We start from the raw sequence: 17,936 nt of genomic DNA on the forward strand, positions 1-17,936 counted from the left end.
ATGGGAGACTAGAAATAGATTGTTTTTTATTAATGTGTCAACTTGAATGTCCTGCTTCTTCGGTGTCACATTGTAAGTGTCATTAGCATCAGGCTATGTATGTATTTGTAATGATAAAACTCAAAAAGACAAAAATAATGTGGAAATAAAATAAGTTTGGTTTGTATCCTTTTCTTAGTGGAAGGGTTTGTGTCTGAATTGTATGGTAGATACTAAAAGTGAGACACATTGTCATGATTTTTGTCATGAATCTGTTAAACCTTTTTTCCCTTCATAGTGCTTCAGTATTAAAAGGTGGCATGAGAAATAAGATTTTTTCCCCCTAAAAATATTTTCTTTAGCATCATGAGTAAAAGCTTGAAAATGGCATGTATAACAAATAGGCTAGAGAGCAAATAAATGCTTTCTAACTTCTGTATTGAGGCCCAGATTTTCTGATTTTTGTATCACCCTTTGACAGTATTGGCAGCCTGTAACCCACAAATATCTTCAAAGGAGGGAAAAATGAGTGTGGAACTGGTGGGTTTTTTTTCATGCAACAGGTTTCTTTCCCCCAGAAAACATCAGAATTGGCATGGGAATCTTTCATGCTATCTCTGCATTCACCACTTGATTGCACAGACCATTAAATGTTCTAGAAAGTAAGGGGATTTTATTTGGTATAAATATTCATCTGTCCTGATTCCATATTTCCTTCCCCTGGAGTTTCTTCCTAGTTGACCCAGAACAAGAGGACAAATGAGTAGTGTGGCTTCCTGCAGGAATCAAGAGACATGGGCAGCATATGGCACAACTGTTGGGGAAAAGATGTCTGTTAGTCTTCACCTGCGGTATGTTTTTCATACCTCCCCAGCTATGTTGATCCAAGCATCAGCAAAAACTGTAGGCTTTTAACTATCCAAACTATGCACCGGAGGCAAAGATTTCTTGAACTCAGTGTTCATTCAGATGAGTGAAAGTAGAGGGTGTACATGTTCATAATGTGATGGCATTGCCTTTTGACTGAAGAGATTTTCCTGTCAAACTATGCCTGATCATATTATAAGCAGAGAGCAGTCTCTTGTCTAAATTGCAAACAGCTAACTTTTACAAAGCCATACTTGTCATTCCCACCTTATTACTTTGGGTTTGTGAGATTGGGTCAGCAGAATAGTTGTCAGAATTGGAAGGTGAAGGACTCTGCAGAGTGTGAAGCAAATTAATCACATTGATTGAGGTACATGTCACTTTACAACTTGTCTGTTTCAAAATTATGACTTTTGGCTATTATTTTCCTCTTCTCCTTGTGCTCATTAATGGCTTTTACAACAAGGAGTCTGGAAAATTCCACCTACACCATATTTTTGTACCACAAATCTTCAGTTAATATTGCTACATGTGAATAATTATTCCTATGTAGTCTTTATTTACACTTAAATGTGAAGAAGTTAACAGAATTTTTTTTCATATAAATATTAAAAGCAAAAATAGAAATTAGCAACCTACTTTATCAGGGATAGCTTTAAGCTTGCAACTGTGAATTTTTAACCTTATGGATGAAGTTTTGCATCCAACAATGAATATTTTAGAAGAGGCTCAGAATGGCAGGTAAAATTTTGATTTATTTGCAGTTTTGACAGTGAGATTAAGAGAAAGGGAATATTTTGGAAACAACAGTAATAGTAACATAGTGTTTTTCCACTCCGAAGCTGCACTGGTCTCAGTCTTTGAAGTAGAAGCAAAAAATTTGGTAGGAGGTAGCTTTAGTGATAATACATTGCATTTTTGTCAGTTTGTGGTCTTTGAACATTGCTGTTTATGCTTAGTTAATACAAATTCCTGTACTGCAGATAAAGAGGATATCTGGTGATGCTATCCACACAAAGCCTGTATTAACGTGGAACCTCCATTGCTGAACATCTTATTTAGTCTCTAGCTAGTGAGTATCTGGAATAAGAGTCTGTATCAGATTAAGATTAATTCAAGCTCAATTCAGATCTAGAAGAATTATTAGATAAGCATCAGTATTTCTTCTGCTAATAAAGATTGTGTGAATAGGAGAATGTAACCAGTGTCCCATGCAGAAGAGTGATAGGCTAGATGACTGAACTTACTGTGGAGATAGTACATACAGCCTAACTTTTGTCTTCTATAGGTAGGAATGAAAAAATGAACTAAAATTAACAGAGGCAAGAGAAGAAGTGAGCTGGAGGCATGATGGGACTACTGAAGACAGGAGGGCAGATACAAGTAATGAGCACAAACAAACAGAACAATACAAAAGCCAAGAAGTTGGAGGTGATGGGAGGATAAAGCAAAGTAGTGAATCGGGTTCATTTGGAATGTGAAATAGTTTTTCATTTGCTGTCCGATGCTGTCATCCTGCTTAGATACTCTCAGGAAAAATTAAAAAAAAAAAAAAGTTTTCATCTGTTGCTTAGAAAGTTTGCAATACTCATATGGAAATGACACTTTCTCTCTGTGACCAGCAAGAAGAATATGAGCCTTGTCTACTATGTAAGGGTGGGTACTGTCTAAACAAATTACAGTTCCTTGTGACCTTCTTAGCAGAAGTGTTCAATGAGGGATTAACTTTCAAAGGAAAAGTTATCTTGAGCAATGAGAGAGATCACTTGAGATTAGTAGACAGCACAGTAGCTGTGTTGAGAGAAAGAAAGGAAGAAGCAAGAGAAGAAAATGGAGGAAGGACAATAATCAAGAGAGAAAATATCAGACTGTTTCCATAAAACAAATGGAAGAATGTACTTACCTTGTAATTAGAGAAAGAAGACATATCCATTTCTTGCTGCCATGCATACCAGGACAATTTTGTTGAATTCTCCTCTCCTTTTGTTTTTGCATGGCTATTGTGATTGTTCCTCCTGTTGTAGATTTCCCATAGATACTCCATCACAAAGGCAATATTGGCACCAGCCCTCAGTGGAACGTGATTCAGTGTCCTTAACACTACTGGTGACAGATTGGAAAGCAAATGGCTTCTGTTTACTCCCTTAACTCTGCTTCAGTTGGTGACATAGGAAGATATGGGGGATACATAATGTGGGATGAAGATTGATTGTTTCATGAAACATTGCATTTAGGATCTATAGCGCAAACTGCTATGGGTGACTGTAGCAGATCGGAGTGTGGATGCGTGGTTGCTGTTCCTGATACATTGCTTATCTTTATTTGTGGAGTAAGAAGGGGATGAGGGAAATCCAGTACTGTCTGAAACTCATACACTATTTAAGTAAGCAAGAAGAGAACTCAGGGATTGTATGTGCTTCTGCATACTGAAGTGTATACCTGCTGCTGTATTCTCATGTTCTGCTTGGACAGGACGGAATCTGCTCAGAACTTGATCCAAGTTTTCGGCTCATGTACAGTATTTTCTCACTAGCTTGCCAGTCCAGCATAGGACTGCAGTTTTTGTGTTAAACCACGTGACCTGATTGTGCAGCCAGGCTTGAGGTTCAGGGAAACAGCTGCAGTGTGATTCTCTTTATAAGGAAAAGCATATACAAAGCTAAATTCTTCTGTGCATTAATATATCCTCAATATCATATATCCTCATATATATCCTCAATATCATTAATATATCCTCATGTACAAAGCTATCATGCCCCCATCTGCAATACCAGCCAAACTCCTAACACCCCGAAAACAATTTCTGTGTCCTTTTTTCCCCTGGACTATGACTTGGAGTGTGTATGCGTGTGTGCATCTGTATAAATATTCTTTGCTTCTTTCATGCTAGGCATCTAATGGCTAACAATATACTTGTTATTTTCTGTTTCTGAATCAAAAAGTAGATTTGTGCCTTTCTTTCTCTCCCTCCTGCCTTCTTTTTAGGCAGAAACCTTCTAATCACTAATGTTTCTTTCCTTTAAAGTAATGGATTTTATGACAAACTTCTACCTCTTTTGCTATACCAAGTGGAAGTAGGATCAGCGTAAGGCAGCTATACCATAATCGTTTTGAGCTCAATAAGGAGATCTTTACAGGCAACTTTGTTCTTATTTCTTAACGGGATTAAGAAGCTCAGCTCTTTAAATTCTTGCATATAACACTGACATTTCCAGGGTGTGTTTGGACCAGGGAGTTCAAAGAGAAGTAATAAAAAAGAAAAGCCAATATGACTTTGTTTTTTACCTTGCTGGAGGAGCTGTTTGTGCAAATCGCCTATAAGCTTATTGACCTGAATCTTTGACTCCTTGTTTTCTCTGGATTTGGCTGGAGTGTAGACACTGATAGAGCACTGATAGAGGTGATTGCACAGCCCTCGGCTTTGCTTGGCATCAGACACCCACCCCCCCGCCTGACATTATCTTTCCCTAGGAATGCTTCTGTTCTTTTGGAGCTCATATTCCTTTAATTTTTCTATTTATTTTAATTCATCACATTTTCTTTATATAGGCTTTCCAAGTAAATGAAGAACACGTTAATTCTTTTTGGTAAGCAGGCATAGGAGATAGCGTGTATATGTGGTGATATATTTTCATCTCATAGTATAACAAGAATCTGCATAAGAATTCACAGTGCTACTCCTTCCAGAAATACAGTAGTTACTTCTTACTGGCTTGTGTGTGTTTATGAATCTGTGTTGGATTCTTGTGTTACCCAGAGTGAGGGTTCCCATGCATTTATCTGTATCCCATTCAGCTGAAAAAAAATGAATCCTGTGCATCTTCCATACTTTTTGTCAGATGCTGAATATGGACAAAGAAAGCAAGGGGTTTCTCTGATAATAGCCTTTGACAATGCTAAGTCAGAGTAAGATTGGATTCTGGCTGGATGAAAGGAGACCTTTTTCTTCTGAACATAACCATTTGCCTGTGCTTCACCTGTTGTGCTTTCTCTTTTTTTTCCCTGTTACTGGAGCTCAGAGGACTACCTGTTTTTTTGCTAGAAGAAAAACGAGATACTGGAAAAGGTTGGAGTGACTTTTTCTGCCATTTACTTGAGAGCACAGGAAGGCTTCCAAGATAACAAGTACAAGATTGTCTGTTCTATACTCTTTTCTGTTTACTGCTAACCCATATGTAAAATTCTCAGGCCATATTTTCAGTTCAGCTGAAATCCATGTTGGTATCAACATCAACTTCAGTGGGATAAAAATTTGACCTACGTTAGATAAGAAAACCCTCCTGTTAAGCTATAAAACAATTAAATAATTTGTCATCAAGCAGAAAACTGTATTTCAAAAATAAACAGGCAAACTGTGTTTCAGGAAGTACATGCATACATCCAACTAGAAAGCATTATTTTAACTGTGTGGAATTACAGAGCGAAAGAAACTCTTAAACAGCTTACTCAACTTCAGCAGTTTATCAAAGCAAGTGCAACCTCTTCAGTCAGCACATTTTGGTTTTCTTAAGGACAATGAAATTATGAATTCTGTCACAGCTATGAGGAAAGGGATTATCGGTTACAACAAGTAGTATAAAATGACCACTCTCTAGAAAGTCACAAAACTTGAACCCAGATTAACTTAAATTTGAGCTCAGATTTGGCTGAATATGGATTGAAAATTAATAAGGGTAATCTTTTTTATAATATGAAGTGCATAAAGGACAGATTTCACTAGATTCTTAGTTCGTGCACACTCTGTTAGTATTTTATTTATAATTAAGGTCCATTTTTCTGGGTTTTGTCTAATTTGGTGTTATTGACACAACATTTCAGAGTACTTTGGAAGAGTTCTGATATATTCCCTGAAAAATGGTGTCAGCCTAGGTCCAAAAAGCTTACTTGCTCACAGGCTGTGTACTGTATAAGTCGGCAGTGGGCATGTTGGCAGCAATTTTACTCTCAAAGACTTAAAAAAAAAAATTAAGTAGATGCCACATTCAATAAATATCAATAACACTGATATTATTGATGAATAAATTCTTGTGGATAAGAGAGAAGGAAACATTTATTTGTGACTGCTAGGTCTTTTTCTTGGTTTTACTCATAGGAGTCTAAACAGTTCTTGAAACCACATGTAATAGAGTATGCACGTGAAAACCTCCAGCAATAGGGAATTGACTACTTTTGGAATTGAAACACCTGGAGCACTGACTATTTAAAATAAAAGCATCAAACTGTTTACAATAAGGTAAATTAAATTTTCATGTTGTAAGAACAGATATTTATTGCTACTTGTTATGTAGCGATGTGTGGAAATCACAGTAAAATAGGATGTACATATGATAATGACTTCAGCTGCACGTTACAAACTTACGAGATTTTCTTGGCTGGGTGAAGAATTCTCATAAGAGATGGTATTTCTGCAGTCGAAAAGGGACAGAATTGTTATTTAATTAAGTCAAAATATGAACCTGTGAAAGAGTCTTCAGGCTTAGACTTTGAAACTTGCTAGAACATCCCTGAAGTCACATCACTTACGTTGCAGGGTGTTCTAGAGTCTCATGGATTGTCACTTTTCATTGAAAAGATTTTTGAAAATTATACTAAGCAGCAGCCTTTTTGGGGGACATTTAAATGTTTTTAAAAATGTGCGTCTGCTTCTTTCCTGATCAAGTGCCTAGAGCTATGTAAGTTTGAACCCCAGGTTGGTACTGTAAAAATGTTTTAGAGAGCTTTTGTATTTGAGATTTTAATGGGGAAAGATTCAAAGGTTGCAAGGCTATTCTTTTCCTCTAAATCTGTAGAAGCTTTTTTGGTAGCCGGTGTGTCTGAATGACACTCATTTGTAGTACTGATGCCACAAGAGTATCTCCCTAAAAATTAATATAAATATAAAACTCATTAATAGAAAGTCTGGAATACAATTTAGAGAATGCTTTCACTGTTCTGCAGGAAATACATTTGAATGAATGATCCTTGTCTTGAAAGGACTTCAAAAGGAAACAGTGCAATAATGAGAACATATCAAACATTTAGAGGAAGAGGAAGGCCAGACTCAGTCTAGATGAACTTACTGCACTACAGTGTCTCATCCTAGGAGAAAAGTGCTATAGCTGAAATGGTTAGAAATAATTGACACGCTTTTTTAACATGATCACTGTGCTGAAATGTCATTGTATGAAAATGTCATTTTCTTAAAATGGTGATTTTAATATGAACCAAAATGCTTTCTATGCCTTTATTTTGGAGAGTTAACAGCTTGTACACATGCAAGTGCTTACCAAGACATGGATATTCATATACCTTTCCTAAAACTTAGGATAACAGACAGCGCGTTACTTTTGACATTTGCTGGATAAATAATCTTAATAGTGCTTAGGGCAACTAGAAACATATTATTTCTAATGAGATTTATCCCAGGAGAAAGTATGAGTGTGAATCTGCATGACAAAAAACAATGATTGCTGCAAAGAGGCAAAGTATTCAGATGATTAATATAATCTACAATAAAATGCAGTGGATTAACATGTACAAATGCTAGTTTCTTACACACGTGTTAGCAAATCTGGCAGGACAAGTTTGCTCAAACATACTGTATGTGTAGAGTGTCAGTTGACTTTGGTGGACTTCACTGAAATTATATCAGCTATGCATCAGATGAAATTATAGTACCAGATCTCTTTTTCTCTCTGTCTCTGTCCTTGCAGGGCTTGTAAACCCATCTGTACAGCACTGTAGGCCTCTGTATTGGTTACCTTGTCCTCGTACCAGGTGCCAAATAGAGCAAAGTATGGAAACATCCCTCCTAATTTACTTACTATCTTTATTCTCAGAGTTATATTTCCACACCAAAAGCTTATTTAAATATTTTTTTTTTCATTATTTACCTGCATTTTATTCCCAGATTTTTTATGTCTGCTGAAAACTTGCACTGCCATAAAAGTTAGAGACTTCTGCTTGTTAAATATATACATAGAATCCTTTAAAAAGAGGTAATCCACAAGGACTGTTAAGTCCTGTTAGATGTTAATGTTATTCTTAAGAATAGCAAGCGAATAATAATTTATGTTGAATGAATTAGGTACATTGCATTTATATTTTAAGTTGTATATGGTTTGTTTCAAAGTTACATGAGTGCTCCTTCTGAAGAGAGGTACTTGGCAATGATTCTCAGCTTACAGTGTAGGATTCGAGAACAAGATTATCAATGTGTGTAATCTGTGTTACTGGTTCTAGGCACTGTAATAAACCAAATAGCTAAGGACAATTTTTGAATGCTAATTTATAGTTCCTGAAACTCTGGCATCTAGTTTGTATGTACAGTCTCAGTACTCTTCAGTACTCTACAGTACTCTTCTTGGGTCAGATCTGGAATTACTGCTGCTGTAGGTTGTAGCAGAAAGAAGGAAAAGGCCCCTTCCCCCATGTCCCCAAGAAATCCTGCCCCTGCAAAATCAGTCACGCTGGCCTATTAACGTATCTAAGTTTATGTACTTGCTAAATTGTAGTCTAAAGTGACTGACTCCCCGAGTCTTTGCATTGTGTGTTTTCTCTTGGCAGTACAGAAAGCGAAGGCTTTGTAACAGTTTATTTCTGAATTGATTTATTTTGTTTGAGAAGTGATGTTTCACTCTGAGCAACTGTATTAGGATGTTAATAATTTAAGCATATATTTATGCTGCCAGGAAGAATGAGCACAAACTAAATTTCAGACTTTTAATATTTTCTCACTCTAATAGAAGCTGCCATGTGCTGTTTGTGACTGGTACAGTCCTTCACCCAAAGCTGTTTTGTCTGTTGATAAAACCATGAGTGTATGAAGCTTGCACATTTTTCATCTCTTTTATGACCTTATCTTTTGTGAGCGGCTTCTGTGAAGGTATCCTAACTATAGGAAGCACCTGGCAAACATATATGGTATCTATACTGTGATAAGCAGTTGTGAACAAGAAAGTAGATCTGTCAGTTTTGAACTGTTCATTGTTAAAAATACTTTGTTGATTTAGGTGATTGCAAAATACAATACAGAGTAACCAACAGCTGCTATAACATTCGTAGTGAAGAAAGTTCAATAGTTATATTATACGAGACTGAACAACGTGGATTAAAACAGCAGGATTGAGAAGAACTGCTAACCCATGTGCTTCTTTGAAATATCCCAACTTCTCGTGGTACAAGCTGATTAAGTACAAATTGGGAAGCCTTTAATTTGTTAAAAAGATTAAAGTGAATTTACGTGTTAATATTCAAGTCTCTCTTTTCCTTCTTGTCAGGGTTTTCAGAGATGTTAAGAGTTCTCCTTCTCATGTTTCTGGGAATAAAACTCTTGTACAGTGTTCAGATTCCCTGACCAACTATAGTACCTTGAATTACAGTGGTTTAATGTGTTCACTTGTCTCTATTGGATAAACACTAGAATGTTAAAATACATTTAAAAACTTTGAACTGTTTTTGAAGAGCAACAGAAAGTTAATGCTGGTAAGAAACTGTAAGGTCAAGGTGAAAATTCTATTCATATTACATTATTGAAGTTGTTTGAATAAGACTTTTTTCCTCTTAGTTGAGCAGTATTTTGTGTATTCAGCACTTCATTGTGAGATAGAGATTTGTTTCACCTGACTCTGACTGGCTAAGGATTGGTTCCTGGTCTAAGCCGTGTGTTTCAGAGGATGGTTCATTTCAGCTATCCGAGACACCGAGAGGAGTTTCGTATCTCAGGCATCCTTGAATTGGATGAATTACTGTGGAGGTTTCTCTCTTCCCTCTCTATAGGAGCACCTATATATATAGTTTGGACTAGCTTAACTTTCAGACATATAGGAAATGAATTTCAGACATAAAGGAAATAAATGTGGCCCAAACTTTAATAGCAAATATAGAGAAATAGCTGAAAGTTCAGTAGACTTAATTGAACCTTGACTAAAAGTACTATGTGATATTATAGATCCTTCGTCATATGAGTTTTATTCATGCAATAATTTTCCTTTAAAGGACAGAATTCACCTACTGTTCTTAATTGCCAGAAGGAAAAGCATAAACAGAAGCAGGTTTTTCTTCATTTTAAAGCATTTATCATTGCCAATACTTCTATACTAGTCTTTGGTGTTGATGGTAAAAAGTTATTTCTCCTTTAAATTAAACACAGAATGTAGTTGAGCAGCGAAGTGAAGAAATACACATGAGAAAAAAGTGGAAGAATGGGATTAGGAGGGAATCAACATGTTAGTGGCAAAGTGAATGGCATAGTAAGGCAACAAAAACCACTTGATTTGACTTGGAAGAAAGAAAAAAAATAATGTCCTGGATCCAATTAAATGTCTACACTTGTAAATTGAAGAAAAATGTAATCAGTTTTAAAATAAATATAAAAAATGGTCTTATTGAGACTGGAAAATAGTCAGTGAATGAACAAAAAGAGTAAACAAAGGAAAGAAAATAAATTCTGTAAGGAAATAAACTCCTTTGTGCTAAACAAATGTTAGCTGCTAAAGTAGCATTAAGTAACAGAAAAGAAAAGAAAAAAGCTTGAGAGATGTGTTTTGTTATCAGCTCCTGTGCTAAACCTCCATTTGGCTTCTTAAAGTTGCAGTGACTCCACAACCAAATGGATTGACTTGATTGACTGTTTTCACCTGACCTTGATGCTCAGCTGAGCCTAGGGTAGACATCCCTTACTGTTGGATTCTGAAATCCACAGTAATGTGCTATTTCTCAGTTTTGCAAGAATATTACTTCAGTACAGAGTGAGAGTAGTATGGGGGTACAGGATAAATCAGTTTTGTGGTATTTCAGGTGTCTAAGGCATGGGCTTGGTAGCTGGTGAATAATAGACAATATCAATGAAAATAATTAAAAATACTTCTAGATGCAAAAGAAAGTTTTCCTTAATGTAGATTCTGCACATCTTGTTCCACTCTGCTTGTACAGGATGTGCACTGATTCATGAAAACTTGATTTTGAAAAACATGTAAGATCATACTTTGTGAAACACTGAAAAATCAAGTTAATGAAAATGTTAAGCCATAACGTACCTTTTCAGATCTTTCCTCATCTCCCAGATGCTTAGTAACTGTGTGCTGTAGGTTGCATACCTTAGCTATAATTCTGTCCTTCTTTTGCCCTTCAGTCCAATCTTTTCACATAAGTTTCTCCTCCTATTTCAATTCTAATAGTTTTGTTTGTTTGATGTTCTGGTTGGTTGCATTGATTGAAAGAATGCTCAAACTTGCATGCTAACGCCAGGTTTGCATATATTATAACCTGGAAAAAGTTTTATATTCCAGAGCTAGAATTTTCCATGCTTGGGCAAGGAATATTATTTCAAAATTTTGTTTCCTTGTTCTGATTAAGTCCCTAGAGACCTATTGTTTACTATGGAAGGAAGACATTTTCTGTAGCATAAAAATTCCAAACAAAGGAAATTTTAAGAGCTTGCTATGGTGATTATACAGCTTGAGTTAAAAGCTTGTAATCAGAATTGTACTTGCTATGAAGTACAGTTTTGGAGAAAACTGAAGTTGATCTTGCCTCGTTTGAAACTTGGAAAAATGTCTCTCTTATCTCTTCAATAAATAACAATTTGTTGCAGCTTTAAATAGCTATGAAGGTAAAAAATATCTGATACATTCTTTTGTCCACCCCAAACCACCAGAATTCTCTTTCATTACTGTGAAGTAACTATACAAATGCTAATTTGAAGTAGGGTAGGTGATTAAAACCAAGTAATTGCTAAAACTGCTTACGAGAAACTTGAAGCTTTTTCAGCATACAAGTAGGTAGGATGCTTCTGAAGCTTACTTCAGATTGAACTGAAGCACATGAACTTTACATGCTTAGGTAGAGTTGTATGGTGTCTTTAACAGAAAAGTTATACTAGATAATCATGATGTGTTTTAGCCTTTAAGTGCCTATGGATACACTGAGCTATATTTTTAGTACTACGAATACAGCAAACTGTATTTTTGTTATCAGAGTCTGGTGTGATATGGTATTGTGTTTGTGTGCAAAGTTGTATACCAGGCTCTTATACTTAGGATCTGAAAAACTGTTTGTTCTACAAATGCAAGGGTGAATGTGTTATTACAAGACATTGCAAGTGCACATGAAGTTAATAGTTTATAGTGTTTGTATATAATCGTGTACTTGAAGACTATGGGTCACAAGCTTATCTGGTATAAATATAGTTCCAGTGATAACGTATGGGATCTGGCATGGTTTGTTGTAATCGCAGTTCTTTACCTACATTGCTAATAAAAGCTTTTGTTATCATGAGTGGGGAAAAAATTACAAGTTACTGTTTAATTGCTGTGCTTTTTGCTCCTTCTTGCTCTGCTGTTGTCAAACCAACAGTCTGATTCAGATTCTGAAATATACATAATTTTTTTTCTTTGCTGCCACTATTATGTGGCACAGGTTTTTTTTTTAAGTTTGCTTCAATATTGCTTAAAAAAATAACTCATAATTCAACCTTATTTGACTATTGTAGTTAATTGTTTAGGTTTAGTTTTTCACTTTTCATAGTATATTCTTTTATAAGAGTTTCTCAGGTTGATTAGTATTTAAAACAATAAAATCTACCAGTGCAGTAAAATGCTGACCTGGATAAGCACTCATACTTTTTGTATAACACATTACTGTGGCCAGACTATTTTGTGCTAAAACCTGAGTCCCTGACCTTTAACATATATATATTTTTTTGTTGTTATTTCATAGTTCTGCATGGGGCTTTCCTAGAATCTTCCATTAAGTGAAATAACTGGACTTTAAACAAGGAATTCTTCAAATAATAATTAAGCGGTCATCTCTAAAACCTTAACCTTATGAGACCAATGTTCTTAGGTATATCTGGATGGTGAAAATTTCAAAATTCATCAGAAATATTGCATGTCTCTAGATAAAGCTTGGTGGGGAGAAAATTATCATGGGGAGTTGCTGGTAGCTTCTAACATTTAGTGGCAGATTCCTTAAATACCTGAATACCACAGAATAGAACTCCACCAGAGTCCTGAAAAGCCAGAATGGACCGTATTTGAGGGCTGAGTATCATTAATCTGCAATGCATAAGAAACGGTTAAGTGTCAAATCAAGAAGACGCATAACTGAATTAATATGTTCCTGGGAAGTAACGAGCTGATTTCTCTCTTTCATTTGTGCATGAAAACTTAGTAACTTATTGTGTGATTGGTTACAGAATTGGGTGCCGGTTGTAATTCTGTTTAAGCATCTGTTGTAAACACTGATTTCCAAGATTTGTCTGTCCACTGAGAGAACTGAAAGAACTGGATACTCCAGGCTTGTTTGAGTCATGTGGAACTCGGGGATGTTTGTGTCTATTATAAATATTTTTTCCTTTTCTTGCTGTTTATACACATGCACGTGTTTTCATTTATGCACATAAATGGTTGTTTGGATATTGTAGGAGTTCTGCCTAAAAGACACTATTGAAGTATGTCATTACTGTATTTCTTTCATTGTTTTCTCAGGCAATGAAGAAAACATCCCAGAAGCAGCAGAATCTGATGGTGATGCAAGGTCAGAGAAACCAGGGCAGCTTGCTGTGGAAACTGAAGGTTGGGATGGGCCAGGTAGGAAAAAACAACTGAAAGCCAAGAAAAGTGTCTTAAACTAGATTCCAGTTTTTTTAATGTTATTATTTCAGTAAATGTGTTATGCTTTGCATTGATTTTTTAATAGACTATTTTTTAAATGAGCCTTTGAAGTCAAGGATATTGACAGAGAAGTACTAAGATAAAGTTCTTGAGTAAGAAACAATTTTGGCTAAAACGTTTTAAAAATTGTTTGACATAAAATGCCATATGTATCTACTTGATATAAAGGGAAATGTTGTTGCTGCTTAAAATTTTAGGATTAAAATCTATCTGTAAGTTCTCAGTTCCATGGTTGTATTATGGTAGAAGCTTTTCTGCTCTGACTCCAGAAGACCAACCAAGCGCCTGTGTCGCTTCTCAAGCTTTGTGCCTATATTTAGCAACATGTTGAGCTTAACAAATAGATATGGTATCTACTGATATTTTCAAGGACTTAATTTACCTGTTAAACCAATAGAAAACATTTAGCACAACTAGTTATTGATCTCAGTTGAAAGAGAAGCTCTTAGATTGCTGTCAAGTAAGTGTGAATTTCTAAAATTCACAATTAAACTGGTAATGTACAGTGACATTTTCTATTATGCACAGTGAAGATGGTGCTAAGGTAAAACATGTAATGGCAGCATGGGAATGCAATAAAATGTAATAAAGATATTAAGACATAGTATATTTAATTATTATTATATCACTTAAAATGTTTTTAATGACAATCCATGAATAAGTTTATATTCTCTGTAAATTACTATGGTGTTATATGAAAACATGATTTAGTATTAAAATACACAGGAGTGCATTTAAAATAACAAGAGGCACTTTGGATGTAGCAGAATGGCCTTTTCCAGCTTCATAGTAGACTTAGACTGTCAGTTATTAACATATGACTTTTTATGTAATTTTAAAAACTATGTGAAATGGGTGGTTTTTCATTTTTAGTGTACTTCAGCATAGTTGAATATGCATTTTTTAAGCTGTTGCTGCTTTTATATGAGCTATCTCATACAAAAGTTTCAGGGTTATCTTTTATGACATGGAATAAAAGGAATATTTTTCATTTTGCTGGTAAAAAAAGTGAGACATGGAGATGTATGTATTTCTTGTAATATTTATTGGTAGTTTTAATGTGGAATAAGATGCAAATCAAAGCTGAATGTGGGAAGATTCTTTTTGACTTCAGAAAACTGATGACTACCAACATGAAATAAACAGCTCTATTTCCTTTAAATGTTGGCTATTTACAAGGGTATAATACGTATAAAGAAAGGAATGGAAAAGGGAAAGAATAATTTAAATGTTTCTGGTGTATTTTAAACATTTGTGCTGGAAAATCTGTGTTTCTGTAACTGAGGGTTCTCAAATGATCTTGCTTGTCTAGTTAGTGGTCTCGTTTGGTGCTGAAATAAGGTTCTGTCTTCTACATTCACACTTCAAGAATTATGTTAAAATTTGAAAGAGATTAAGAGAAGAGACTCTAGAATGTTGAAAGGAGTGGTATTATGGAAAAGTCTAGGTCCTTCCCTAATATTTGATCAAAGAAAATATTAAAGGACAACCTATTTACGCACTCCTTTAACTTCAGAGTGAAAGTCTGATAACACTAAGCACCTTTTTTCTATCAAAAGTATCAGAAAATTTAATGAAGTTCCACAATTTCAGACACATAGGACAGATATTAGTGCTTAAAAAGTTAATTATTGGAACATGTTATGAAAAGTCATTTATTCATCGTTAGAAATATTTACATTCAGAATTACATTCTTTCCTTGAGAACGTGATCTAATTCTGTTGTAAGCAATGGAATATGTTAAATGGGGTGGATTACACTGGGCCACAAGTTAGGCTGGTTGACCATGATAATTCCTTGTAATTAAAACGGAATGAATAAATGAATATACTATATGTTACTTTTATAAATATTGTACTGTTTTGATGCATTTATAATGAATAAGCACTGGCAGTCCACATAAACAACTTCCTACTTTTATTTCTCGAGAAATTGTCTATTCAAGCTATGTTAAGAATTACAGCATCTGTGTGCTTTTCTGAATTTTGTGCTATTTTGTAGTGTTGGAATAAAGCAATACAACAGAAGACATCCTGTACATATTCTGGTTCTGTCTAACTAAGCCAAAAAGTTTTCAAACACCACTCCATCATCCTTTTTCCTCAGTTCTCTTGACTTTCTTCCCACAGAGGTCCAGTAATACCTGAGCATTTTAGCCATCAGATGAGTTGTACTTGCCTTTTATGACAGAGAAATATTCTCTGTTAGCAGCTGGTGAGCTGAATAGAGAGTGAAATTAATGCCACTCAGAAAATCTTGATTGTAAGAATTGGATCTCTCCTTAATTCACATGCAGTGTGCAGTCAACTAGACCATCCCAATTCCCCCATGTGAGCTCTTGATTTCGTAACCGTAAAGAACAGCTTTATTGCAGAACATGCTGATTTTGTGAGTTGGATAGTTTTGAAAGTCAGTGTCAGAAGTTTGAAACCTGCATTTTTCCTAGAAGGTGAGAAAATGTGTTTTGTCCTCATATCCAAAATGAAAAAAAAAATCCAAACGATGTAGTGATAAATTAGACCTAAAATTCTCGTTGTCATTTTATGTTATTTTCTAATGTATTGTTTATATTCATCTCCACCTAAAGTGAAAGTTTCCCAAGTGTAAAATTCTGCCTCCAGTAAATCAACCGAACTTCTGGTGTTGATAATAGTGAAGCAGGATGAAGTCAGAACTGATGTTATATATTGATTATTTGGTTTGCTCTGCACTATTTAGTAATACTATGAACAGTTTGGGTTACAAAGCAAAAGTATATAATATAGATTGGAATGCTTAGTAGATGGAAACAGACATTAACGGTAGTCTTTTTTTCCCCCCTTTTTCCTTCTTTTTTTTTTTTCTTTTTTTCGTTTTTCTCTTTCTTTCTTTTTAAACCAGTCCTAAGAAGGACTTGGAGATTACTGTCGTGATTTCATTTCTTTTTTGATTGGGGAAACGTGGTAGATATAAGATCTTGGAAATGCTATTTGATGTAAATTAACAAAAATCCATGAAACATAGTTAACCATAGATATAGTCTGACAGTAAGAAGAATATTATGAAGAAGCAGAGGAAATCATAGAGCGACTGTGTGTTACTCTGACAGTGAATCGGTATTATCTCTGCTATCAGATAATGCAGTTATCATTAATTTTCACATTTGCATTTCAATCTTTGGAAGGAAATGACTCTTGCCGGATGAAGATAAGAGCTCTGTACCACTATAATGAACCATCATTTTATCCCGATGCTTTGTATCCATATGAAAATGAGGCTGGGTGGTGGTGTGGTATGTGGGGGGGGGGGTCATAGAAACATTATAACAAAGTGTCAGAAATCACTGCAGACTTTTGGAGCCCTTTATGAAACAAGAAGCATTCTAAATAAATCTTCTGTAGTGAAGTGGATATTGGATTAAAAGCAGGGCTCCCGTAACGGGAGCTGAGAGGGGACCTTGGAGGAGAAGGGGAAGGCTTCTGTGAATTTTGATCCAATTTCCATCACTGGTTTGAAGCTAGGAGGAGGCCATGTGGGCACAGAATCAAGTTGAACTTTGCACCGCAGGTTTTGTTTTGACCCTTTAATATTATTAAAGTAGATGAAGTAAATGCTAGTGGACCACTGTCTCCATGGTTTGGATTCTGATACTGGAGCTGTTTTAAGAGGTTACCACACCTATATGTTAAGTACAGGATTTAAAATAATTTTCAGTCTTGTATATTCAACTGATCCGAGTCTCTAAGGACTGTAGTGTTCCCAGTCCTTTTCCATGAGTAGCCCAGAGTTGTGTTGATGACCTGAAGCCTGATCTGTAGAAATCTACAAAGCGTCCTTCTGTTTTAGGTCTGATTGACTAAAACCATTTTTCCCCAAGTACTTTTGCATGGCATTCAACTTGTTTGATCGTGATGCTGTAGACACTGCAGACACTTCCCAGGGCCCCACCTCTCTGCTCCTACGTGATGAACACTTTACTGTCCCTTAAAGGACAGTAGCAGGTCTTAAAGTACTAAGGAAAAATAGGCTACACTTGTGTTAGTAAAGTCAATAGTGACAGAAGCTGAGTAGTACATAATTGTGAAGCATTAAGATAGTCCCTGGTATGATTCTTTTCTCAAGGAGATTGCAAGGTTTGGTATTTAACGTCTTGCAGGGAAAATTCTCCAGAGGTAGTTTGTGGACAGTCACCTGTTTGAAGGCTAAGGAAATCTCCTAGCTCATAAATACGGCCCAGCACATACTAGTTGGCCTCAGTGCCCAGAACCATTCATTGGCGCACACAATTAACCGTCCTTGACCTTTACCAGAAGTGTGTAGTCAAGGTAATTGACTTTGTAGGCTGACTGCTCCCCATACAGGCCTGAAAGATGGGAAAGTGAGAGTGGCCGTGTGAACTCACATGAAAGTAGCAATCCAACTTTTGCTGCCATCTTTTCACACATGCAAATATGACG

General features: G+C 35.7%; 1 protein-coding gene across 2 annotated transcripts in view; it reads left to right on the top strand.

Moving 5' to 3' along the window:
- The window catches only part of ZFPM2 (zinc finger protein, FOG family member 2), a 305,780-nt gene that overhangs the window by 62,959 nt on the left and 224,885 nt on the right, over window positions 1–17,936 (top strand). For both annotated transcript variants that reach the window (XM_069854516.1, XM_069854517.1), the window contains one exon: window positions 13,314–13,415. In XM_069854516.1, the coding sequence (XP_069710617.1) occupies window positions 13,314–13,415 (102 nt within the window). The remainder of the gene's footprint in view (window positions 1–13,313; window positions 13,416–17,936) is intronic.

This window comes from Phaenicophaeus curvirostris, chromosome 3 (genome assembly GCF_032191515.1).
Source record: "Phaenicophaeus curvirostris isolate KB17595 chromosome 3, BPBGC_Pcur_1.0, whole genome shotgun sequence".
NCBI lineage: Eukaryota > Metazoa > Chordata > Aves > Cuculiformes > Cuculidae > Phaenicophaeus > Phaenicophaeus curvirostris.